Below are 27,828 nucleotides of genomic sequence, written 5' to 3'. Positions count from 1 at the left end.
GCGGTCATGCCACCCCGGATTCTCTTGTGGTTATGACAGCAAGAAAAAGGGCAGGGGTCCCACTGTCCATGGGCGAGGCACCGCTGGACAAAGAATGTAAAAAGATGTATGCTCCTGGAAAAAGAATCACTACTGGGGCAGCATATTAAAGCCTCATAGCCAACACCACCACGCTGGCCAGTTATTCTGATGTCCAATGGAACTTGCTACAGGACGGTCTACAAGAGGTCCCTGAAACAGTGCATTCTCTTCTGCTTGCGATTGTTTCCAAAGGTAAGCAGGTGAACCACAACATCCTCAAGAACACTTTGGATGCTGCTGAGATGGCAGTGAGAACCTTGGCCCAGGGTACCCTTTAAAAATGCCACACCTGGTTGAAAATCTCAGGTTTCGTTAACAAACCGGTGGAAGACTCAAACCTATTTGGCAAGGCTGTTGATGAGGCACTGGAAAGGGCCAAGAAGGAACACGAGACTTTAAAGACTTTGAATCAGATCACTCAAAGACCCTTTCAACAGAGAGGGGGATGTTCTCGCTGCTCCTTTCATGGGCAATCCTACTCTCGTTCCCCACACAACCAATACACTTCAGGCAACAATTGGTCCTCAGGACAGGGGGCTGCCTCTGTAAACCCCTATGCACCCAGAGGACAACGCAGTGGGAAAGGAAGGGGTCGCAGTGCCACCCCCAGAGGCTCCCCGGCCTCCACTCAGAAATGACTCAAATCCGGGTACCCTCCCATGCCTCCCCGGTCGGGGGACGTATAACATCATTCCTGCATGCATGGGAGGGGATTACCACAGACCAGTGGGTGTTCAAAACCGTCACCCACAGTTGTTGCATCTAGCTCAGCCGGCCACCTTCGATACAGACCTCCAAGATCCAGGCGCCTAACACCGGAACACCTGGAGGTCCTGCTGCAAGAGGTTCAGATCCTGCAGGAAAACGGCGCAGTCGAAGTCTACAGGTAAACAAGGGTATTTATTCAGTGTACTTCCTTGTACCAAATAAGAATCTCACCATGCGCCCTGTGCTAGACTTGCGCCCAGTGATCACATTTGTCAAACCACAAAAGTTTCTAATGCTAACATTGCAAGCAGTAATTCCTCTACTAACGCAGGGGGATTACATGGCAACATTGGACATGAGATGCATACTTTCATATTTCAATGTTGCTGGCACACAGGAAATACCTAAGGGTCATGATAAAGGACAAACCCTATCAGTTCAAGGTCCTTCCCTAGGGTATTTACAAAGGTACTGGCAGTTGCAGCAGCACACCTGCGCAGGCAATCCATCCCAGTTTATCCTTCCCTCCACGACTGGCTCATAACAGGGGACTCTTACAGAACATGCCTGTTGAACACTCAAAAGACGATAGACCTCTTGTTCAGTCTGGGAATCTCCATAAACGAAAAGAAATCCGGCCTAGACCTCAGCCAAGCCAAGCAGTTTCTGGGTGCTCTTATTCAGACAGAATACGGCCTCGTCTTCCCCTCCAACGAGATGGTTCAAAACATGCTGTTTCAGATCCCTCAGTCAGTAGCCAGTCGAGAGGTAATGCGAATGTTAGGGTGATGGCATCCTGCATTTACTTGGTTCCTCACACACGTTTGCGCATGCGCCCCATGCAAGAGTGGCTCAACAGTCAGTGGTGCCAGGCCAGTGGACAATGGGATGATCAAGTGGTTTTCTCGGCAGCCCTCGTTATCTCTCTGCAGTGATGGTCGAGGGAAAACCTCTTGAAGGGGAAAACCTTCACCACCCCCGCAGTAGAAGCCACTCTCGCGACATACGCACCTCTCACGGGGTAGGGCACCCCTCCTTCAGCAGACAGTGCACATCGTTTGGTCCCCAGCAGTAGCATCCAACCACATAAACCTGTTGGAGCTGTTAGCGGTATTCAAAGCTCTGAAGGCCTTTCAGACACAGTTGCAGGGAAAGACAGTACTGATCCTCAAAGGCAGCACTACGGCCATGTACTTCCTGAACAAGCAAGGGTGCACTCGCTCTCCGGGGCTGTCCAAACTGTCACAGAACATTTGAAAATGGGCTCTCAAACACAAGATGTTTCTATTGTCTCAGCATGTTCCAGTGGAACTCAATCTTCTGGCAGACGTGCTCAGCAGAGACTTCCCGTTGCCCTTAGAGTATGAATGGCGACTATACAAAGACATCGTCTGCGTTTTTGCAGAATGGGGCTTCCTGGAGAACTCACAATGCCCAGATTACGCCTCTGGCTACCCTCAGAACCGGTCCAAGGGGAACGGTCTCTGGATAACCTGGTCAGGGAAATTTGTTTACGCTTTCCCTCACTCCCTACTCAACAAGATTGTGCACAAGATGCACCAGGAACCAGTCACCATGATATTGGTGGCCCCAATGTGGGCACGCAACCCTGCTTCTCCCATCTGATGGAGATGTCTCTCTCTCCTCCAATGAACTGCCTTGCCCATACAACATGCTATCTCAGGACAAGGGGGAAACACTTAATCCATGCCCGCAGGCTCTCAACTTAGCCGCCTGGCTCCTTAGGTCATAGAGTTCGGGCATCGCCAACTTCCTCAGAGATGCATGGTTATACTTGGGGAAGCAAGAAAGCCTAACACCAGACATTGTTACTCCAATAAATGGAAACGCTTTGTCATTTGGTGCAATGCCAAGAGCATCAATCTCATTGACTGCTCTCCTACTCATATTGTGTTATACCTGACTCACTTACTAGACTCAGTTCTGGTTTTTAATTTCCTGAAGGTTCACTTAGCTGCACTCTCAGCCTATACCACGTCCCAACAAAAAGTATTGTGGTGGAAGATCCCAGTTATTAAAGCTTTCGTGGAAGGGGTTAAGAGAATTCATCCCCCCATTTCTAACCCGGCTCCCGCTGGGACCTTAATGTTGTATTAACCAGACTTATGGGACCTCCCTTTGAACCTTTGCATAAAGCAAGTCTCAAAGCTCTTACTTACAAGACCGCCTTACTAGTGGCAGTCACTACGATAAGGAGAGTCGGTGAACTACAGGCCCTTTCAATTCTAGACCCTTTTGTTACAATTCAGAGATAAGGTGGTTCTGCGCACTCACCCTCGGTTTGCGCCCACATTTATTTCTAAGTTCCATGTGAACCAGTCAATAGAACTACCAACTTTCTTCCAGAACCCCACTAAAGTGTCAGAAAGAAGCCTACACACACTGGATGTGCGCAGTGCAGTTGTATACTACCTGGAAAGAACTAAACCACTAGGGAAGATGAACCAGTTTTTTGTTTCAGTGGCAGCTGGTAGAGAAGGGGATACGGTCTCTAAATCAGCCACCTCAAGGTGGATTGTCAATTGCATTGCACTCTGCTACACTCTTGCCAAGAGAGATCTGCCCTTCAAGCCTAGAGCACACTCTACTCTATGCACTGAGCTTCCATAGCATTAATTGTAAATGTTCCTCTCAAGTCCATTTGCAAAGCAGCAACCTGGAGTTCTGTACACACCTTTACAAAACACTATTGCCTAGACACTCACTCTAGGTCTGATTCTCACGTGGGACAACCATTACTAAGACATCTTTTCACTTCTGTTCCTTCTCACATCCCACCTTCAACTCCGGGTACTATGCACAGCATGTGAATCTAAGCAGGTTAACAAGCATCAGAAGACATGCATTACTTACTGTAATAGCATTTCTGATGATTGGATCTGCTAAGATTCACATGCACCTACCCTTCCTCCCCGCTCAGATTGAAGGAAAATAGGCATCTTACTACATCTTCTCTCTTTTCTGTACTCACTCACGATAGTTATAAGGCTCCCTCATGGCAGAAATATACAATCGGAGGGAACTCGACGCCTGAGGGATTTTGGGTACACTACAGTCACGTTAGGGATAGTGTTACAGGCATGCCCATGTCGGTGTCCCCTTTCGATCCTCGAAAGACAAGATGCAATACTCTGCGGTTACCACTAGATGTCTGACTATATGCACAGCATGTGAATATAAGCAGATACAATCATAAAGATATTCTGTATGCATCTCTTAAGCTCCTACTATGACTTCCACTTGTCTTTTCCTTCGTCGCTGTCTTTTCTTTCTGTCCAGTTTATATATGGAGCTCCACCCCGGTGTATCATTACGTTCTTGACCATTGGTTTGTAACAGTTCTCTTGTTAATCCTTTACTTTTCCTCCAGGAGTGGTTGTTAATATGAAGGGGAAAGACATGATCACTCAAAGCATTTTTACATGTCTGGTTATCGGCTAAGGAATGACACCAGAGGTTTTTACAACAGGGAACAATCAAGTGACCCAGGTTCTTAAACGGCCCATACCCTTCCTAAGAGAGGGTACCTGGAATGCCCCTCCTCACCCCCAGGAACATGACAGCCCAAAGAGTTATGAACACATGAAGCAACTCACTATTCAAACAGCCCCCAGGAAGGCCAGTGACATCCACATATGCAGACAGATACCCTCTTAGACAATCATTCAAACCTTATCCAGTGAATGTGTTTTTGGACACATGTGCCTCAACACTGGTTATGGACCCAGATGCTTCGATGGATGATGTTGGCTAATACAGAGAAACCATTGTGCTGACGTCATTAGTGACATCACGACATAGTCATGTTCGTCATGAAGTAAACTTGCAGTCAGGCACAAAGTTACACAAACATACACATGCACACACAAAGAACATGCTTACACAGTTCTGTAGATAGAGGGCCGATACATATAAATACTGTCAAAAGCTTTTATTATTTTTCTCATTAGCCAAGTTCAGAAACGCTGAACGCAAGGCAAAAAAAGAGATGCAGAGCAAGCTTGCAACTGCTTATCGCAACTAACCCAATGGAACTACAGGATCATTTAAGGAGCCTGGAAGGACCAAATACGACTAACCTATGGGAAACATAACACAGTATAGATATGTAGAAATCATAGTACATTATAATGACGATTACATGAGGACACAGGACGAGAGACGAGGGAAAGCAGAACCAGGCTGCACAGAACAGCAGGCCAGGGCTTGCACCCAAGGTCAGAGACAAGCCGCACATTCCAAACCTAAAACGACAAGGAGCCATCTGCAGAAAAACAGGATTCATTCTCATAAATTGCAGACCTGAGAGCTCGCTTTCGTGGTCCCCAACCACGTGATGCAGCTGAGCTAGACAATGGTAATTAATTTGCGGTAGGAAGACTAACGGTTCCCAGTAACACAGACATGAAGTGAAACATGGAATCGTTAACGTTGCAATGCTGGGGCCACTCTTACAGGCAAAAGTGGTAGTGCTAACTGTTCATTGGGAACACCTAGTCATTCTCATCACTATGAGAAGGTGCACAGAGCGCTGAGAACAGAGCTGGGTCCCAGGCCTGGGGAGATCAGCTCCAGCCAATCAGGGAACAGAAATCCAGGGGTGGGTGGCAGAGTGCAAGGGCCAATTGTATTCCTGCGACAATGTAATAGTTTCTTGGGAAAGGGGCAGGCCAGCCACCTGACATGTGAGGACCAATAACACATTATCTGGGGTGGTATCAATTATGGACTGCACCTATAATCACCCAAACAGGCAGGCACTTAGGTTTTTTGGGGAAGGGCCCATGTTGTGACGTCGGAAAATGATTGACGTCGGAAGTGATTCTGGAAATTCTCTAATGTCCTGTATGATCCCTGTCTGTTTATGTACTGAACAACAGTTCTAACCTGCCCTTGGCTGAGTCCTCCGTTTGTATGCTAGGGGAGGGTTGTTGGGCCCTGGGAGCTGAGACGTTGAGCCTGTGGTAACCCCAGTCCTCTGGCATACCTAAGCCAACACTGGTTTAGTGTCGCTCCTTTGGTGCAGTCCCCAAAACGTAATAAAAAATGGGGTGCACAACTTGTAAGAACAAACAGCTTTCTTCACAGAATATGGCCGGGAGGATCAGACAGGCTACAGTACATTCCGGGCAACAGTATTTAAGGCCGAAAACCACAAATTCTCCATATTCTGCAAATGCAACATTAATTATAATCCAAAGATCTTTCATTGGGTATTCGTCATTGAGCCCCTAAAGAACATTATACATTGATATACATTGAACATTCTGATTGGGAGGGTAGGTGCGGGAGGGGGGGTTCTTTTTACATGACAATTATAATACCACCTCCCCAAACATGACATTTAATAATCAGCAGAAAATGCTGTGTTGCCATTGGTTGGCGCTCTGCATAATATAGTTGATAACAAAGCTCTGTCCTGATTGGGCAACAGCGCCTGAGGTAGCCTTGCCTGTAGCATCCCACCGAGACAGAGCAATACTAATGTGAGTGGAAATCAGTGAGGTCAAAATGTTGTTGCATCCCCTGGAAAAAAACAATTCCTTCCCCATGATTGGCCCTTTTGGCCTTCCTCCCCTTGCACCTGCATCTCCCGCCCCGAGAGATCCAGCCAACTCTGGATGTAACCTTCTAATTACATTAAAAAAAAACGTGTGGCCCTGCACCCACAAATTATATTTTTTTATTTATCGGTTTCAACATGGCACTTTACATCCGTAACAAATGCCCTGCTCTCAGTGTGGGCTTCCTTGTGTGTCTTACTGAGCCTGTGACAAACATGTATCCCTTTGGCTATCGTGTGGGAAGACATCTGCTGCATCGAGTCCCAGTTCAGGCTTCTGAGAACTTTCCCACTTGCGGCATTTAAAGGAAGAGTGTTTGGCATCCCTTTCCCATTCTGCAGCCTCCTGCCGAGAAGCAAAATTAAATTTCAATGAAATTATCATAGCTTAAAAATGCGGCCTAGCATCCTAGGATGGCAACATTTGCAGCCTATAACAATGGTGTGCTTCATCATGGCAGACCTCTCGCTCAATACAACAAACACATATACTTACTAAAACTCATTCTACACATTACAACTAAATCCAAACAGCTTAACTTCATATTATAATAAAGGTGTAATAGTAAAAATTGTTATATGTGATTTTACAGACCATAAATACAGAGCGGTAAATTCCACACTGATAAACACCGATTTCTTTTTATTTCTTTTTATTTGGGGGTGTCTCCTCCAGACCCTTCTTTTTTCCACCCTTTTCAAGTCACCCCAACACCATCCCGACCCATTTTAACTGCTTACCCCACTGCCCTTTATATATTTATTAAATTTGTTCAGTGTTTTTGTACGTTCTGTTATGTGCCACACTGTTTTGTTTACAATAAATTGGCTGGATACCATACAAATACAATATAATAACAAGTGGTTTGCTGCACATGTGTTTTTCTGTGTGGAACACAGCCTAAAAGATCCCTGAATTGTGTCAAAAGTACACCTACTCTAAATACAAAGTCAAACTAAAAACAACACGTGACATCTAAGTCACCAGCAGGAGTCTAATGCATTGCTAAAAGAGTTTTCTCAACTTATACTTGCGCACACCTTTAGGATGTTGGATTTGCATGTTTGCAAGACGGCATGCCCCTGCTGTCCCATTTCAATCCCTTGCTTCAGTCATGGGGAGTAGAGGTGGCTTATGGCCAGAGGGGCATCCCGTCATGATGTCTGCACCTCTATTGCCCCCTACAGATGTGAGTGTAACCTCTTTACATTACTTGGACACCACAAGCCACCTGATCTGTGCAGTTTGGTCCCGACAGGGATCCAGTGTGCTTTTCCAAAACCTAGAAAAATGAGCCGATATCAAATGTACAACAACCCACACCTGGATCTGATGAGAATATTGATACTTTTTTTGATAAAGCTTAACCAAGTTCACACTACGGAACATACCAGAGTTTGACGAGAACAGCGTTCCCATCCTAGTTCAACACATGAGAAAATACCTATTATTTAATTCACACCTAAGAACAAAAAGCTATGCTGGAAACCCAGTCTAGAAAATATGTTTCACTTGATTGCACACATCTCTCTGTAATTTAAGAGAAGAGATGAAGTATGAACACATAAGACGCTGCAAGCCTAATAGAACAGAAGGTAGCTTGTGTCGTACAAACTTAAGAAACCATCTTGCTGCCTAACACGCAAGTGCATAACTTTGTTTCACACAAAAGAAACTAAAAAAGAGCTCGCTTTAATAGCCAGAATATGCCTCTCAGTCCAAAATGACTAAAAGACTAACCCAACAGCCCCAGATGCTGAAATGCACATACTAATGAGGACCTATATTTGTCACTAGTAGATTGTGTCATGTCCTCAATAGTATAGTAAAGTTGAAAACCTGTCTACCCTTTAAAATATGAGAATGCTGGTGCATGTCTGAACATTTTCTGCAATCATTTTTTGTGGCCTGCAACATTTCTCTCGGAGATCTGCGAGCGTATGTAAAATGGTGGCAATGATGCATACAACTTTGATACGTTTTACCTAAAAGCCATCTTGGGTGACATTCTTGCAAAACACCTGTTTAAATGCACCCTGTTTTAAATTGGCATTCTGCATCACCCAACTGCACACCTACACCTGGTTATGCCCAACCATTTGCTGTTAAACATGTGATGCTGTTTGGCGAGGATTTTTCAAGTTGTGAGGGAATTTCAATTTTCATGTGGAAAGTGCAGTGTGACCAAGTGGTACCTTGAGACTGTAGTTTAACATTGATTCTATGTATGTGTTCAGAGTTTCTGGTCTATTGGTCAACCATTGCTTTAAGTTTGCTCCGTTAATGTCTTTCAGTTTAAAGTACCTGCAGCAACAAGTGCCATAATTACCAATGGTAAGTGAGCATGTCCAAGTTATTAATTTATGCAGTACACTCATTTTTTTGTTGGTTTATATTCCGCGCATTACATTAATGGTTTAGCACATAGGTGTTATTTGCACAATAGCAAAAAAAGAACAAGCCACACAAACTTTAGGCAGCAGGAACACAGGAAGTTAGAACTTTGTTTTTATTTGTTTTTGACAGTGTTATTGATCATATTGTGATAGTCATGTATGTGGCGGCTGAGGAAAAGGGTGCAGGAGACTGGGGGCTGGAGAATACCATCCACTTCACGATGTGATGGCTTACACTACAACCATATACGTAGCATCCCCCAGAGCCTCTTTCCCACCCCTGGCTTACTCACCTTGCCCAATTTACTCACTCAGAGATAGTTAATCCAGAAAGGACAGCACCCTAAAACTATGAGGGACAGAAGAATTCTGCAAACTTGAAATGCAAACTCAGGTTTTCAATGCAATGTGACAATTGGGGAAACTTCTCGTGAATGTGAAAATCAGGAATAAAGTTCAGAGAGCGGGAGGTGACCATGTGACGAGCAAAGAGAGTACATGGCAGAGTCAAGCGACCATCATCATAGGGGCATCTGACTCCAAGGTGGCATCTCGTTTCTTATTGTGGCAGGAAAAGCACATCCTGGTAGACCAATAACATGCTCCAAATTCATCTGGTCTCCCCAAATTTCCCCTGTACTCATTTATAAAGTGGGTGGGGTCAGAAACTAGGTGAGGGAGGTCAATGAATCAGAGATGTTCTGACAGAGTGAGAAGGAGGAGGCGAGAAAAGGTGTGAGGAAGAGGTTAGAGCAGGAGGATGTAGAAGTTGAGGTGGATGAAGAAGTCGGGGGCATGTGGTGAAGGCTTAAGCTGTAGATGGAAAGATGGAGGGGAAGGCGGGAAAATTATACATGGAACTTGAGGAGAGATAGATCGAGGAGGAAAGAAGCAGAAGCGCAAGGAGATGGTTTACATTGAAAGGGAAAGAAAGGAAGGAGGATGAATAGGCACAGTGATAAAGCGGAGCGAGGGATGCAGGCAAAGACTAAGGAAATCACCTATTCTCTCTGCTGGCATGCAAGGACCCTTCCCCACAACTTGCCGGGGGTTATTGTGGACTGTAAGGAAGGCATGGTATCAAAAAGTGATCACAGTCAAGGGTGTTTATTGAACTTCAATGGGTTGGGTGAACTATCTAAACCTAAATCTAAGAATGGGAGCAAGCTACGACCATCAACAAATAACAGTCCTAGTTGAGTCTATGTCAAAATAAAAGGGCCTATACTAATAAACCTATTGCCAATCCTTAATTCTAAATACAAAATGGTATGGGACATTAGTATACGCAAAACAAAAAGTGTTCAAGAAATAAAATGTCAGGATAGTTGATCAGTTGGCTTGCCTTCCCCACATTTTCAGCACGGGGTAAAGTGGCACATTCGAGCTTCGCACACACTCTGGTTTCTCTGCCACAAGGATACAGTTCAAAGCATAGGTATGAGGGCCTTCTGCCAAAGCCTCTTGTTCAATAATAGTATCTTACTGCAGTGGGCCTGTCGTAACAAACAAGCACCAAAGGTTCTTTCTATTCAGGATTTTCACATGCACAGGTTCTCACTTCCAGTGTTCATCATGGGTCTCCCTCCTTCAAGTGTGGAACCCGTTTCACCACAATGTTTACAATCCGTCTCCCTCATTCGGGCTCGGACCATAGATCTCCCTTGCTCGGATCCATTTAGCACAATATTCGTGTTTGGCTCCCTCGTTTAGTTACCATTGTAAAAACACTGTTCCTTCGTGTGCTTTGCATCGCTCAGAGTGTGCTCTCGTGCTCCGCCTTTTATTTGTGTGGGGAAGTTTAATGGAAGTCAAGTGTGAGTGGTTACCATTAATTGCCTGACCTTGCCTGACCGTAGTAGTGGGACTTGTCGGGTACAATGCTCGTGTGTGAGTCTGTTTTCTCCCAGAGTGAGCTGTCTGTGTGAAAGTGTTCATGTAGGGAAAAGGGGGTGGGGGTGGAGTTCCTAAATATCCTACCGAGTAGGATGGGGGTAAAGGTGTTCCAGGGAAGGGGATACCACGTCTCGCCATGATATAAGTAATAAATAATGCACCTGTACACAATTGTTCCTAGGCACGACAAGACGAGGGACGGAAGATAGAGGGAGGACATGACAACTCTCTTACTAGGCTTTGTGCCATTCAGATAGTGCAAGAACGAGAAGTGCAAGGAGAAAGGGAGGGGGGAGGGGGATCATCGGGTGTCCCACTCTCCGAAGACCCCTCACACAGGTGATCCTCCCGCACTGGTCCACCCCCAGGGTCTGCATCCAAAGACGATGGCCGTGCCATGGCCACCAGAGAGAGAGAGAGAGAGAGAGAGAGAGAGAGAGAGAGAGAGAGAGAGAGAGAGAGACCCCCCCCAGGGACTAGCGGGTGAGACACCTTCTGGTTTCTCACAGGACCTACCTCTTTGGGCAAGACCGTTCCAACAAAGTAGGAACCCTGCCATGTCCTATTGATAGTCTTAGCCTGCATCTACAGGCTGTGGCTAGGCAGGGGGGATGAAGATGGTGGTAGTCTGAAAATATGCCCAAACCAGCTGGGAAGAAATCAACTGGCACCCAAGACCTCACTATCTGGGTGCACAGAATTGGACACTGCAGGGCCAACCTTCCAGACATTGTTCTCCAAACTCAATGGGGAGTGGGTAGCAACCATGTGTAAGAAAGGCATGGTATCGAGCAGTGGACACAGACACAATGAATACATGTTTCAAGACCTTTATTTACGAAATGCTTGGGATGGTAAAATTCCTAACTGGCTCTAACTCTAAAATAGGAGTAAACTCGACCATTAAACAATAACGAATATGTCCAAGTCTGTCTGGTCCAAATGAAAAGGTCTATACTAACCTTGCCCTCCTTCTCAAGATAACAAATGTGTCAAGGGAATACAAAAAGGAATATAGTGTGTCAAAAAGAAATGTCAAAATGGCTTAAGTATTAACTCCCTTCCCAAGGTTCAACCCCACGGGGACTAGAGAGTCTTTTAATAAACAAATGATAGGTGGATGGCACAGTTCTTTCAATGTTGCCCACTTTGGCTTACTGGTACAGTTCAATGTTAGGCTTTCAACTTCTGGTAGTTCATTCACTTTCATAGGCTTCGGCCACCTTGTCATCAGTACTCAGTTCATATGCTCTCACTGTCTCACAGTTCTGCACAGGCTTCCCTCTACCGAACTCGAGCCTGTCTTGCTCTTTGTGGGGGTTCCCTTACCCATGTTTTCTCTAGGATATCTTTCACTGTCAAAGACTTTCGAAACTGCATGGAATTTACATAGACCTCTGCAGGACCACTTTGACCTCTTATTCAATACTTCAACTCACAATCCACACTCAAATTGTGACACCAGTACTGCTTGGTACTTATAATTATCATTCTCTTTGGTCTGCCCTCTTGGCCTGTTCAAAAGGTTTGTGTGTAGTTCTTATTTTCTTTTGCCTTTTCCAAAGTTCATATTCAACACCAATACTTATTGGTATTTCTTTCCTACCACATGCATCTTGGTACTTGTAGTTCCTATAGTAACTTTTTCCTCTTAGGATATTTCACAATTCACATTTTCTCTTGTAGCACAAATGCCTCTTGGTACTTGTAGTTCCTATTCTCTTTCACTCGCCTTCTTGGCCTTTTCCAACTTGCCTTCTTGACCTTTTAAAAGGTTCTTGTCTTTTACTTTTGCCCTCTTGGCATGTTTCACAATTCACGTACTGTTGCCCTCTTGGCATATTTCACAAGTCACATATTTAATTTTCCTCTTATTCATCTTTCTTTCCTTTGATCTCTGCTTGTAATATCTTTCAAAAGTTCATAACATTTCACAGAGACTTTCGAATGTGCGACTTCCTCTCGCAGGACTACTCTACTACTTTGTATCCTTTTCCTTTTAACAATTGCTTTCTTCATTTGTGGTTTATCGGCACACACGCGATCTTCAACTTTCAAATCACAGTCACTTTTCCTTTAACATCAATTGGAATTTTTTTTTTTTTTTTTTTTTACATTAATTTCTTTAATCTTTTCCTCGCAGCCCAAAGCCGTTACCAACGCATCTTCTGCTCCTCCCCAACTCTGCTGTTCACCCGGGAGGGACGCATGCCGTTTCCTGACACTGGGAAGGTTGATTTCCTCTGCTCACTCGGCTCTGCTTTTCGAATACTCATGGCTTCCAGAAAGCTTGAAAATCTCGCATGGCTTTCTCTCAATCCTCTCATTTGATGATCAGCCCATTGGCCTTCCAATCCCCACAGCCTGGTTCGCCTTGGCCTCGGTAAAGCTGTTCCTTCTCGTACCCTACCTTGCTCAAATTATGTCTGTACGCGCCAACTTTTATTTTCACACAGAGTCTTAATAAGTGTCCGGTGTACATTATTTAGAGCTACATGCCTGACTCTGCCTGGCCTCATTACAGGGACAAGGCCAATGCAAGTCAGAGGATGTCCTTCTAACCTCATTCCTCATCTTCCTTGATGCTGTACGTTTGTCAAGACAAAGTGAGGAAATATGGGAGTTGTAGTTTCCTATAAACAGGGATAGGGGTTAGACGGGTTGTGGAAAAAGGGGGATACCATGTCTCAACATTGGGTGCTTCTCTCCCACTCCCCGAGCACCCTCTACCCAGGTGAGCATCCCTTGCTTTTCCACCGCCAGGGTCGGGATCTAAAACGCTGGCCTTTCCCTGTCCACCTGAGAACGGGATTCCCGGGGACTAGGTTGTGAAGCACCCTCTGGTTTTTCACACTTGATACATACAGACCACAACAGGAGGGATTCTTTGAAACTACATAAACAGAGAGTGATTTTCTGTTTGTGTGAACCGTGATTCAACCCTGATCACTTTCCTATTTTAGACTACTGTTAGGGAGAATTCTCTGTTAAGGCTAATTTCCCAAACCTAGTGAGACCCCCAGCAGCTTTGCTGGATTTTTGGGGTTTATTTCTTTCTCCTGCTAAGAGTGAGACTCTTTTTCTCCCACTCTTAGGCATGATTTGAGAATGTCCTTTGACTGTAAATGTGTTTTATGGGCTATGGGGTCTTTTACTCCATAGGGCTTCATGTGTTTTTGGTATGTGTGTTACACAGCACCCTCAGTGCAGTAACACAGGGGTGTCATAATGACCCCCAAACAAAGACTCCATACCCTGGGACTGACTACTGTCTCCCAGGGCATGTAAAGTCAGCATTGGCTTTACTAGTCTCAAATTGTGAACAGAACCAGTACAAACCATCATATTGTGGAAGTACTGGTAGGGGTAATTCGATTGCCCCTGGGTCTGTTTTCCAAGGGGGCACTCACTGTCCAGTCCCCCCTTGTCGGGTTTCTGGCTGGTGGCAGTGGATACCACGCGAAATATTCCACCGGAATATTTCCTATGGCATTTTCCCATTCATTTTAAACGCACCACTTTTTGGTGCAATGTTAAAGATACCGCTGGGTTATTTATTTAATATTTATTCCCCGGTTGTGTCTTTTTGCCAGGACTCGTTTTTAAAATGACATTTGTGTTCGCCTCTGAAACTCTAACCCAAATCGAGCCCTTTGTTCTACTTTTTGGCGGGCTTCTCCAAAGATGGCACTCTGTCTGGGGTCAACAGGATGTGTGGGAGGGGGTTTAGGCACCCAAGTCGCACTCTTGTGTGATTGGCCCAGTGGTGAGGCGCCCGGCTCACCACTTAGCATGTTTGAGTGACAGCTAGCTGATGAATGGGGATTTTGCTGCATAAAAGCAGGGCTTTAGGGACTGGAACTTCAGAAGTCGCCACAGGACCTAAAGAATCCGAGGAGGGGAGAAGCTGAGTCATCTACAACGACAACACCACTGGTGGAGCCCTGCTGTACAAACTCACCACTTCCACAGACAGAGGAGATCTTCTTCCAGGAGAGTCTTCTTCCCTTTGAGCTGGTGGGACCAACCAGTTCGCCTTTTTCGCTTTCCTGGATCGTCTCGTAGTCGAATCGCCGTGCCTAAGCACCCCGGCAGCCGGATAGCCACGCTTCACCACTACCGCGAATAAAAGGGTCGTACCTTTTAATCGGGGAAACTCTGCGGCTGGTTTCTTCCCTGGCAGTGCAACGACCTCCAGCTTTCTTCCTCGTCGAGACCACCTCTTCCTCTGGTTGAAGCCACGAGTTGCACCCGCTGCCAAGAACAACTGCCCCCGCTGGAGCTTTCTCACCATTTCAGGTACTGTGTCCCGCTTGGTCTCCCTTGCAACAGATTGTCCAAGGTGTCTCGTAAATCCTTGACTTTCTAACTGGGTTGACCTCAGACCTGCTAACTCTGCCTTTCTGAACTGATCCAACCTCTTTTTGACTTTTCTGCAAAGACTTTGAGTGCATTCCCACTGTGTGATCTTGGGCACATTCCGCCTTGCTCTCTCGAAGAGTGGGCCTGGCCTATGAACATTTTGCTCTACAGTAGACCCTGCCTTTCTTGACTTGCTGTGGTTTCTTAAGTGTTGGTACTGTGTTATTTTCCTACTCTGCCTTTTCTCTCCCTTTTTAAACAAATTATTGGAGTGCCATCTACGGTTACGCGCTCACCTCGGTTTTGCTAAATAAGTGGTGTCTTAACCTAGACTTGTCGAATAATTAACTAGGGAGGTGTATATACTCATAGTGACTGTGTTTGAACTTGCTTGATATATTAGTGCCAGTGTATTTTCATGTGTGTTTTTAAATAAATAATTATATACTTTTATACCAAAGCTCTGGTCAGTGTTTGCTTGTTCTACTGTATTTTTCGCCCTATTGTGTATACTCTATATACTGCCCAACTCTTCTTGAGAGAAGTCTGACTGCTCAGCCACAGCTACCAGGTAAATCTGGGTGGTGCGGACTGCTACCAATTGGGTTTACTGCTTACTCCTGTGGTCTTAAACTTTTTTCAGTGGTCCCTAAGGGAACTGCACAGATTTCTGCCTAACACCTAGGGTTTTGGCAAAAAGTTGAAAAAGTTTCAATATTGGGTATAATGATTGTATGAGAGAGAAGACCAAGGTCCTTGGAATGCGGTACATTAAATGAATAAGTTATGGCTTCAGCTCGTAGGTAGCTACAAGACAAATGATGGAATGACTTTGCATCGATACACACAATAGACATCACTCAACACATAGTATCTGTGCTCCAATGCACAATCAGAAAATGCGTATCTAACACATATCCAGCCATCCACGTATAGAGAACCTACACAATTGCAAATCGGTTCTGGTGAGGTGGGCATCCAGAGTTCCAGCTATATATATATATATATATATATATATATATATATATTTGTTTTTTACCACCACCTGTGCATTTTCTGTCGAAGTATAAAAGACATGCACTTTCTTAAACCCAACAATCATTAGAAAAATATTTCCAAAGCAACAACTTACAATTTGAGAATTCACAAGCTTTTCACGATCATGTTTTCATGTGATCTAGCAGCAGGTGTCTGGCCTGGGAACTTTATGTCCTGGATCTGAATCTCTGGACTTCACTTCCGGCCTTAAACACAAAAGTAGGACGGCGTCTGCCTGCCGTCTGAATAAGTGGGCGCATGGCGTCCACCCTCTGATACAACCTTTAGCTTTTTGTCCATTACATTTCAACCATTATGCTGGTAGCAGTTGGTATCAAGCTAAGCCGACTCATCTACGCATCAAGCAGAAGCTAGATTGGTCCCAGTTATTTTAATCTATGCGCAGTGCTGGAAATGGAAATTATTAACTGTGGGATCCCACCAGCCACAGGGGCAGGATTGGCGGGCAGTTCGACGCATGCCAGGGATTGTAAATTAAGGTGAGTGGGATCTCACAAGGTTTTTCTCTGCACCCCACCCACGCATAAATTTACATTTACATTTCGGAAGATGAATTAATACATTATTAATGAAAGGAGGAATTATTGTAATGTTGTAATGTTTTCTGCAGAGTAAAATACTGATATGAATATTCACAAGTGTTCTAACCGCTAATTCCTTTAATCTATTGTTTAAGTCATTCGACTTTAGTCCTGGTGATCTGAGTTTGAATCCCGGTTTTGGGAGCAAACGCAGATCGATAACATTAATGGGCACAAATAGTTTTCCCGGGATCCGCAACCCGGGGAGACCTTGTTTCCCATATCTCGGATCTGGGAAAATCCGGCCCAATGACCAGCGCTGTTAATAGGCGAGTTATTTTTACTTTGTTGCTCAAGCAATATCACTGGAATCATTGCTCTTTAGAAAAGAAAAGATCAATCTCCCTGTCCATGGCAGAGGAAATTTAGCAAGCGCTGCTAGGAAACGCTTTTAATTTTACATTTTGTTTTCCTTTTGCCTTTCTTCAGAAGACAGAATTTCAGTTAGAAAAGCATTGGAAATTAAGGTTCTTTTTGTTTTAAAAGAAGAGTGTTATGTACTCTAATTTTAGATTTTGCTCCTCTTTCTTGCAGATGGAATAGGGATTAATCCAGCACAGACAGCAGGTGTGTAAACTACAGATTCTTACAAAATCTAGTTGAAATATATGTAATTGTTTTACTTTCTTCTTCACAATGACAAACATATTGGCATCAATACAGTTGTGCTAAAATCACTGTTTAATACACCCAGAGAGTGTGTTCATTTGCATTTGTTCCTTGGTCACCTGAAAACCATTACACTGGGCGTGTGCATTGAAGGATGTTTGGGCAGTTTACAGTGAAATCTAGTTGCCACTTTCTGATTTAAGTTTAGTTTAGACATTAAAATTAAAACAGATCTGTGGCAAAGGCACTCATATTCCGGTCACAGTGTTTAAGGATTTAATCTGGGTTTGTTTTTCATAAAATTTTTGCGCTACATCATGAGCACATGAACACGGGGGAATGAGGCGAGTAATCGTAAATAACACATGTTACAATCTAATGTCATTTCCTGTGACTTCGCTTTTCAGCAAATATTGCCGCTTTAACTGTACTTGAACCGATCTCCCACATTCGTATCCCCTTTGCCAATACTGCATAGTAGTGGACCTCTCTCTGAGGTGTAAGACTTGAGAACCAATTAACCAATCACTGCTCACAACAAAGAACACCGAGGAACGTGAGCAACTTGCTTGTGCTTGGCCCCAACAAATGCCTCCTTCTCCGCTTGTCACGATGGACGCCCATTATCTCCTTTTACTGTAAAATACTCCTTGTTTTTCATTTTTTTTTTTTAAAACGAATGCTTCTTTTTTGGTGTTTTACTTTTCTTTTTTTTCATCCTCTTCCACTGTATAGGTATAGTTTTAAGATATGGTGTGCCATCCTTTACTCTGAAGCTTACAAACTCAATCTGTGACTTGAGCAACTTGGAGCGCACATGGCCAGATTGTCCCCTGGTAATGGGCTTTCCAACAGCATAGTTAACACACAGCTGCTGCATTGGGAGGCAATGGTGCTTGCCCCATTTTTTAACCATGTTTTTTAAAATGAAAAGACGTAATTTTAGATTCCAATTATACATTCACAACGGTATTCGATGTAAGTTTAGAATTGCATCTCTACATTTGCATCTTTACCCTAGTCTGATGTTCGTCTCCTTAATAAGGGTATTGCCCACAATCTATGTTATTCCTACTTTTATAAACATCTTAGTCCGAGGCTCCACACAGACAATCAAATATAAAATCGAGCCCCACTTTTGTACGTAATATGTATGCGCAGCATCAGCCTGCACTTGATTGACCAGAGACGTGGGGCGTGCCCTGCTGGGCTGTATGGTGGCACTGTTAGTGCAGTATGAATGGTCTGCATGTATGGAAGAGCATGCAGTGTAAATGTTTCTGGTTGCGTATGTGAATGATTTTGAGAGCGAGAGAGAAACTGTATGGGTGCCTGACTGGTGCATGAAGTGGATGGATGGGGGGGGAGTGGGGGGGTGTGTGTGTGGGTGGGTGTGTGGGTGGCTGGGGGGATTGTTGCAGCAACATGTAGGTTTTCTTGCTGTGACATGAAATGATAAGGCATTTATAACGCGCCTATACACAAGTGTTTCAAGGCGCGATGAGGCAGGGGAGGGGGAACAGAGGGAAGACGGACAGCGATCCGCCTAGGCCAGGTGTCATTCAGATCGCGCAAGTGCATGGGAAAGGGGAAAAGTGCGGGGGGAAAGGGGAAGGGACCGTGCAGTACATGGAATAATAGAATACATAACAATAAGTAAAGTACGGCCAGCAGGTGACAAGTGCAGGAGTGAAGGCTAAGAGCAAGCAACTGGTTTCAAGTGCTGGTAAGGGGTCTGCAGGGATACAGAAACAGTCCCCAAGTGCAGGGAATGCCCGGAAGGCAGTGCAGGTGTGCAACTGGCGGGGGAGGGGGGACCTAGGCACGAGATCAGAGGGTGGCCAGGTAACCAGTGCAGTGCAGTTTCAGCCAGGAAATCAGCAGGGGAGAGGAAGATAAAAAGCAGAAGCAAAGAGAAAGGTTTTGAGGTGCTTCCGGAACCGGAGATGGTTCTCCTCAAGTTTCAAGGGGGCATGGCATGTCTTACTGGCATTTATGAGTAAAGCCAATGCGATGAGTTATTACGTGGAGCAGGGGGTTAGGGTGGGGGAAGGTGTTAGAGGCAAAAACAGCATGATGAGTGGTCTTACCTACTTACCTGCCCTTGGCACCCACATTTATATAAACTGGAAATGATATTGCTGTTGAAGAGTGAGGCGGTTGGTGGCTAGCGAGAGTGGCGTCTTGAACCTACTAGAGAATGTCTTGTGCAAAACTGTAATAACCTATTTACTGATCATAGATGATTTGGCTTACCCTTGCTTTAGTGCCATACTGTCCTACCGCTACATACACATACATACATATGTAATTGGCTGATTCAACCAAAATAGCACAAACAAAATGTAGACTTTCAAATGACTCTTTCAAAACACATATTGTGAAAAGAATGTAGGTACCAGTTTAGTGATAACTGTTGAGATGGATTTCTGAAGTCTGACCTGGTGGGCAGAGGTTCAGAAGGCCAACCTAGTTTCTTGGAACAGGGTAACCTTCTGGAAAAGCCAGATCAATCAAGGTAGTGATGGTGGCGGTCAAGACTAGGTCTCAGGAGGGGTGAGGGTGACTGAAAGACCTCAATGAGCACACAGAGTAAAGGACACTCACAGTCCGGTGTGTATATAAAATACAAATACATTTATTCCAAGGCCTTTGCAATTCAACACACAGTAATGAAATCACAGTAATACCATTAAACCAACACAATTCTATCTGTACAAGAACAATAGGGTCTAAAGGATGAATGCACCAAATGGGTCCACAACCTAAACAGGGAAGGAAGCAGCCAGTGCAAATAGTTTTTAGGCACTTCTGCATCGAACACAACTCTAACTGAAAGTCAGCCGAATCCCAAAGATGAGGGGAGCCTAATGCTCAAATGTACTTGCGAAGCTGGCACACGCGGTACTTCAAATGGGCAAAGCAGGGTCTTTTGTAGGGGCTGTTGCAGCTCAGGAAGTTAGGTGAGGTGATGCAGAATAGGTTCCCATTATTCGAGGAGGGCCTCCGCTTGAAGGCAGAGATGATTCCAAGAGTTGGGAGTAGTTTGCTAGTTCGCATTAGCAGTGGAAAGGAGAGGGGCCCTCAGGGCCCACTCGTGCGGAAAATTGGATGAATGCGCTAGGGGCCACCAGTTAGGGTTGCGATTACTCACCGGCGCACTCCGGACCAAACTTCGGCAGTCGAGTCCACTTCGGTTGCAGGTTCAAATACAGCAATCTTGCGTCTATGCGGCTTTCAGCGACGAAGATACCGCATTGATTCCCCTATGGGACAGTGGCGATTTCTCCACTCCTGGTGGATGGATCAGGCCAGTTTCGCTGTAGCAGGCTTCAGGCACAGAGGACCACAGCTACAATGAACTTGCAAAGTTCATCACCACGGCTGGGTGGAACGGCAACCACATAAACTCTGCTTCGGGCGCACTCAATTTACTCAAGACCTGGGAAGGTCGAGTGTACGAAATTCGGTGTGAGAGTGCCATGAACACAGAGCTTGCGATGTGCCAAGTTTCAAGGGCCTCCTCGAAACGGGCGCGGTCTCAGGGCAAAACATCTGCGCAAGCTGGTCAGTCCACTGGCTGGCCCAGGGACACTTTCGAAAAGGATTACATGCAGGTTAAGATGAAGGTGCAGAGAATAGTTGGTCCCACTATTCTAATGGGTCGAAGTGTCTTCACAGATCTCCTAGGACGACCAGATGCGGAGGGGTCCAGCAGGACGACAGCAGGCTCATGGTGCCAAACCTTCCAGCGGTTCCTCGCCTCGGCTTCTTAGTTTCAGGGTACTTGGATCCTATCCTTGGTTCAGTGGGAACTCCAGAGATCGACATGGTATGGGTGTTTGGGGCCTTCTCTTATCCAGAATCTCCTTTGTGCCAAAACAAAGAGGAGGGAGATCTGCTCACATGCAAGCATACCATGTGTGGACCAATCGTGGACCACGGTGGTCCCAGGCATTCATAGCACTCCAGACTCTGTGGCACCCAGGATGTGTATTGGAACCAGACGTTCCAGCCTACATCCTGGGGGCGCGCACACAAGGCATGCAGAAGCCCGCAAAGCTTGGCGCTTCGCGGGAAAATGCATGACCAAATAAAGACTGACCCGGGTCGGCTCGACCTGGGGGAAGTGAAGGGGCAAGATGGCCAAAGGACAGGACAAAGAACCTTGTGGCGTGCCCATTTTGGAGCCAGGCCACCTAACCGTGCCAAACGGGGTATTCACAGTTTACCTGGCAAGAAAGGGTTAAACATATATGAAACGATAAACTGCCACCAACCCTGTCCAAGGCACATCTGCACTTCTCCTAAAAAATCCTTCCAGAATATCTAGGGCCTTTGGAAATGACTAGACCCAAGTGCACTGTACTGTAAGGTACATTGTACACTTGTTACATGTTGCAGAAAAGTTGCAACACTGACAAGGACAAATGGAAACAAGTCTCCCAGTACTGACTGTCTTTAAGGGCTTGTCAGGTTCCCCATAACAAATTGAGCGAAAAGCCCAGGGGGAGTGCAGCACAAGGCTGTGCTCCTCTGGCAAAGTCAGACTATGGTGTTCAAACAAAGCAGACAGTTGGGGGGGGGGGGGGGGTTACACAACTGGAGGGAAAATTACACATGAAATGGAAATCTTTCCTAACATTAACTGCAGTGATTATGCTAGTCTCAAATGATTAGACTGTTTTAAAAATGTCTATCATAGTGCAAACAATACAACGGAAGTACATAAAAATGCCAATGTTTCTGATTTATTCAAAGGATTGCATTCTTCATCTTTTGGTGTTCATTGCATGCTACTGTGACCCGACAGTTGTCTTCTCTTTACAACTCCTTTAAGTACCTTGTTTTTAAATTCTACATGAATCCGACCAAACCCATTTCAATAATATTCTACCGGTTTCATTACATTTTTATTGATTTTACATAGACTTAGCTTAGGCAAAAAATACAGTAAACCACTTTGCAAAACAGTAGGTTACTATTCATGATCAGCACATTCTACCTTCTTTTTGAGTTAGTAAATTCAATGAGCTTTATTGCTGCAAATCCAAACGCATAACTCTAGGTGGGGTTTACTGTGCTGGTGGTCTGTGTGGACCTGTGTCGTCAGCTCACTGGACAATGCCCTTTTGTTGTGGGAGATTGTCCAACATCACCTGCCAGACAAACTAAGATGTGTTTTATAATTACATTTTATGGCAGCCTATTGACTTGATACCCACTGATCTGTACCAGCTTGTGTTACCCCATCTTTCTCCAAAGAGATTTGGGACAAGATACCACACACCACCCAGCTAGATAAAACAGTCTTTACTTTGTTTAGTTTTGTTTGTTTATTTGTAGAGTGCGCCAAGCCTGTAGGCATCTGGGCGCTATGCTTACAGGTTACAAGAAACATAGAATTAATCTTACTTAAAGACATTACATATATACATCAAGATGTGACAGGCGCACTAGTGCAAACGTAGATAATATGTACAATACAATAGCAGTGAAACAAGGTACAGGAAATGCATAGGTAGTCAAGAGATCACAATAAAGAACATGACATCATAGTTATGTACTATAACTATTGTGGTTACAGTGTCAAATTCTGACTATGCCAAGGGTCGTGTTCTGCGACAAAGCGGAGATCTTATTCCTGTAGCATTAGTCTGACATTTTTCCTGAATAAAAGGTAGGAGGGTTCGGCTCTTAGTGTTATGGGAAGGGCATTCCAATATTTTGCTGCAAGGAACAGGAAGTTGACTCCTCCTGCTCTTTGTTGCTTGAACCGTGGGATCTTCATGCAGTGAGTCTGAGCGGTTCTAGTTGGCCGGGTTGAGGTGTTACGAATGATACTATTGGATAGGTATTTTGGTGCCTGGTTGGATAAGCACTTGTGGGTGAGGGACAATGTTTTAAGTGCAATTTCTTTTTTTTTTATTTTTAAGCCAATTGAGGTTGGATCTAGTTTCAGAGATGTTGTTTCCTCAAAATATTCAAAGCTGCCCTAATGGCGTTATTTTGAATAATTTGCATCTTATTAAGGTTCCGTTGTGTGGTGCCTAAATAAAGTGTGTTACAATAGTCAAGTTTGGAGAGGACTAAGACTCTTGTTATTTTGATACAGTTAGACAGGGTCAAGAATGGTCCGCAGACTGTGATAAGCTTGTAAGTGTAGGCAGAAGAAGAGGTCATAGCGTTGGTCTGCCTTGTTAATGATAAAGCAGAGTCTATGTATATGCCTAAAGTTTTTACATCCTTGGAGTTTTTGATAATATTTCCGTCAATGTTAAAGGAGGTAAATTGGACATCAAGTTTGATGAGGTTAGCAGGTGATCCTAGAAGAAGCAACTCTCTTATCATTAAGACAGAGCCTGTGCTTAGCCATCCAAGCTTGTATAATGAGGTAAATGTCATTTCGAGTTTTACTGTCTGTAGCGTAGTCACCTGTGATAGGGATGAGTATTTGGGTTTCATCTGCGTAATTGGTGTAGGTGACACCCAAATAGTCAAGATCGTCAAATAATAGCTTGGTGAATACATTATAGAGAGTAGGAGACACAGAGGACCCTCTGGGGACCCAGCAGGTGAAAGGAGTGGGTTCTGCAGAAACTGAGGGCCCACAGACCCTCATGGATCTGTTTTTAAGGAAAGACTGGATCCAATCGTTAGCATGATCCGAGAAATGCGCAGCAGATGTTATTTGTTTGCATAGGACTTCATGGTTCACCAAGTCAAATGCAGCTGGTAAATCGAGTAGGAGAAGCAGGACCAGTTCACCTTTGTCTTTAAGGATTTGGATTTGTGTCTTGAGGTCAATCAGCGCTGTTTCAGTCCTGTGTCTGGGTCTGAATCCTGATTGCCTAAAACCCAGCAGATTATTAGATTTGAGGTATTGCTGTATCTGCAGATAGGCTGTACAGTCCAAGGTTTTCAGCAGAAAAGGTACCGCCGTGATAGGTCTATAGTTGGAGGGATTATTTGGGTCTAAGGTTGGCTTTTTTAGGAACGGAAGTAAATGAGACATTTATAAAGAAAGTGATGAAGGGGGCAAGTTCCTTCAGTCTCTTTGACAATAGGAGTGGTACATATATCTCCCTGACAGTTTGAGAGTTTTAATTTCATGATGATAGCCTCAACCTCTTTGATAGAGAGGGGGGTGAAGTTACATTGGTTGTGTGTATTCCTGGTAAAAGTTGGTGGGTTAGGATTGAAATCAGCATTGGAAATAATCAATTCTTTAGTTTCTATTTTGTTTTGAAGCATAGTAATTTAGTAGCGTGTTCTGGATGTTAGTGCACCACAAGATATCTTTAGTGCAAGTGTCTGGTGGTGGGGCAGGCAATTCAAATTCTTTCAAGATATTGAAGAGTTCCTTAGTGCTGGACTGGGCTTTAGTTGTCTTTTTTTTAGCTTGGACAATGGCTTCTTTATAGTTGAGGGAGGCTAATGAAAAGTTGTCCTTCTTGGCTAATGACGGCGTACTTTTACAAAGGGCCTCTGAATTTCTTTTCAATTTCCATAAGGATTTGAGGTGCAGGGACTACCATGGATTAAGGTGTGCACGTGGTTTGGATTTTCATAGTTTAAGTGGTGCTAATGTGTTGATGGGCTTAAGGATTGTATGATTGTAGAGGTCAACTAGGGCTGTGGGATCTGAAAGGGTCGTAGTGCGGTTGATGATTGGCTGAAGTAGAGGCAATATTTTCTCCATAGTTAAATTACGTTTGTTTCTAGTCATCATAGCTGATGCCTGGTTTTGTTGATTAGGTGAAGAGACTTATTTTATTATGAACGAAATTAAACGATGGTCGGACTAAGCACAGGATGTGTTGGATTGGATATTTATGTTGCAATTGAGGTCAGCTAACCAATCTGAGGTTTAAATGGATTGTGTCGTCCAAAGTATTCCTCCTCTATGACATGTAATGTCCACAGCTGCTTCAGAGTTTTTTTTGGCAGAGGGCGTCCTTGCGTCGGGTCGATGTCCCTTGAAGGCCTCAGTCATGGGTGATGTCATCGGATGTTATAAGTAGCACGCACAGCACCTGTAGACTCAGATCTGTTTTTTCCGCAAACGTGTTTGCTTCGAAAACCCACCAGGCCTCGTGTCTTCTACTTCGTATTGTGCGAGTATGTCTTCTTCCACCCCAATGACCCCGCGGTCTGCCTTTAAGAAGTGTCGGAACTGTTGGGTCCAAGATGTCCATCACGGACCCTCACCGTATCTGCTTGTGGTGCTTGGGCGAGGACCACGCCACGGACTACTGATCGAAGTGTCAGTTGTTGACTGCCAAGGCCTTGCGGTAGCATAAGGGGAAATTGAAGGTAGGCCGTGTTTCCAAGCCCCGTAAATCCATATCAGCTGGTATGTCGACCAACGAGTCGAGGGAGTCTCCTCGTCGGAAGACATCCAGAAGGTCTAGGTCCCGGAGTGGTTTGCGTGACTGTTCGAGGCGATCCCGGAAGCGACGTCACCGTTCGCCTTCCCCTTCCCTGTCGGAAGAAGACTACCTGAAGAAAATACCATTCCCCACTAAATCCTCTACCCCCGAAGAATGGGAGTCTTTTCAGGAGCAAATATTGAAAATATTTCAATCTCATAGCACAGTTCCGTCAGTTGAAGCCGGCAAGGCACGGTCTCGGTCCGATGCTCGGCGCCCTCAGGCCCGGGTAGTTGGCGCGATAAACATCAGGAGCCTTCGAGGTCCCGTTCGGACAAGTTATCAGGGGATCGCCAGAGATGTGCCAGGTCCAGGTCGAGGTCTTCGTCTCCAACGAAACCATCGAAGGCTGTGAAGTTGTCAAAGAAGTTGTCGATGCCATCAGCGTCGTGCCCATCAAGTGAGCCTATCAGGTCTTTACCCCTGGTCAGACCTTTGAAGACTTCGATGCCTTTGTCGACGCCGACGGAGCTGTCGACGCCATCACCACCTATTGGGCAGAATTTACCAGTGGAACCCCCTGTGGTGGTTGCACCTCCAAGGAAGGCTACGACTAAATCTGTGAAGCTTGTTCCTGATAAGAGGTGTACTCTCTCTCCAGAATATTTTTGAAGAGGAAGAGGACTCTGAGGAGGAGGATGTGCCCTTTGGTCTTCCTTATGGGACACCTCGGGCTCCAGAATGTCTCATTTCCGAGGAAAGTTGGATTGAGGATATGCGTCAATCCTTGCATGATGCCAGTGGCCTAGACACGTCTCCTGAGACGGAGTTCGGGATGCAGGAGCCTGGTGATCTGGTTGAATCTTCCCATCGGAGGCTGATGTTGAAGGTTGTAGAGTACCTGGGTTGGACCAGGCCTCTGGTTGCTTATGATCAGGATGGCCTTACCGACCTCCAAGGTCAGGGTCCGTCCACTGACCCGGTGTTGCCATTACATGTGGCTCTGCAAAAGAGGGTGGCTGCTACTTGGAATGCACCGGAGTGTATTCCGGCAGTTACAGTAATTGTCAAGGAAATACCGCCCATCCAGTAGCGACCCCAGCTACCTGTCCACACATCCTGCTCCCGAGAGTTTGGTGGTCCAGGCGGCTATGGCCACCTCGGAGCAGGCAGCGTACCCTACCATCCCTCCTGATGGGGACGATAAATGCATGGATGGATGGATGGGCGCACAAGGTATTTTCTGCTGGGAGTATGGCGCTGAAATCAGCCAACTCTACTTGTGCCTTGGCAAAACTTTCGCACACACTGTGGATTTGTATTTCGCTTGCGGCTGAGCATATTGCCGAAGGGGAAGAAGCGATGACTTTCTAGCTATTGTGCAGGATGGCACAGATGCCATGTGTGAATCCCTTCAGTCTGGGTTGGACACTGCGGATAGTGTTGCAAGGTTCATGCCTACGAGCCCTGTGATGCGCAGATTTGCGTGGTTGCGGAAGTCCAGGTTTGCACCCGATGTGCAGGCCAGTCTTCTCAACATGCTCTTTGATGGGCTGCATCTTTTTTGGCAGCAAGGCTGACGAGAGCCTTGAGAAGTTGCAGACCTCCAAGGCAGCTGCCAAATCTTTGGGTGCAGCTGTCAGACAACCTCAGCTTTTTCGTCCTAGGGGACAGCAATGGAGGGGTGGTTCCTTTCGCTATTACTCCTCATTTGGAAAGGCAAAAGGGATGGCCAGTCAAAGGGGCCAAAGTAGGTTCACTCGTGGTGGACGAGGGAGAGGTGCCAAAGCCGCTCAGGCAGCTGCCTCTTTGCCATCAGGCACTGCCACTGCTAAACAGCTCTGAGGCCAGATCTCATTGTTCTCCGGTGGAGGGCAAGCTGTTACAGCATCTCGAAGAATGGCGGCCATTACTTCAGATGCGTGCGCTCTGGATACTATTGTTACTGCCTCCCTTTTCTCCAACGGCCTCACGACAATCCACCGGGGAAACACTCTTCGAAGGTTCCGGGATCTGCTTCTGGTGCAGGAGATTTTAGCCCTGCTGGAGAAAGGAGCTATAGAACCAGTGCCTGTGGCAGAGTGGAACAAGGGTTTGTATTCGTCTTATGTTTTGATACCCAAAAAAGGACAGAGGACTGAGACCCATCTTGGACTTACTTTACTTGAACAAGTTCCTC

At 45.3% G+C, this 27,828-nt stretch overlaps 1 protein-coding gene across 1 annotated transcript in view; it reads left to right on the top strand.

The window, feature by feature from the left end:
• Positions 1–27,828, top strand: part of UFM1 (ubiquitin fold modifier 1) — a 258,171-nt gene that overhangs the window by 135,319 nt on the left and 95,024 nt on the right. The window contains exons 4-5 of the mRNA XM_069639055.1: positions 8,669–8,708; positions 17,203–17,235. Coding sequence (XP_069495156.1) covers positions 8,669–8,708; positions 17,203–17,235 — 73 coding nt within the window. The remainder of the gene's footprint in view (positions 1–8,668; positions 8,709–17,202; positions 17,236–27,828) is intronic.

The sequence above is a fragment of the Ambystoma mexicanum genome, chromosome 7q (genome assembly GCF_040938575.1).
Source record: "Ambystoma mexicanum isolate Mex_15411 chromosome 7q, UKY_AmexF1_1, whole genome shotgun sequence".
In the NCBI taxonomy this organism is placed as follows: domain Eukaryota; kingdom Metazoa; phylum Chordata; class Amphibia; order Caudata; family Ambystomatidae; genus Ambystoma; species Ambystoma mexicanum.
Note: the sequence above shows the minus strand (reverse complement) of the source record. Positions and strands in the feature narration are given on the sequence as shown.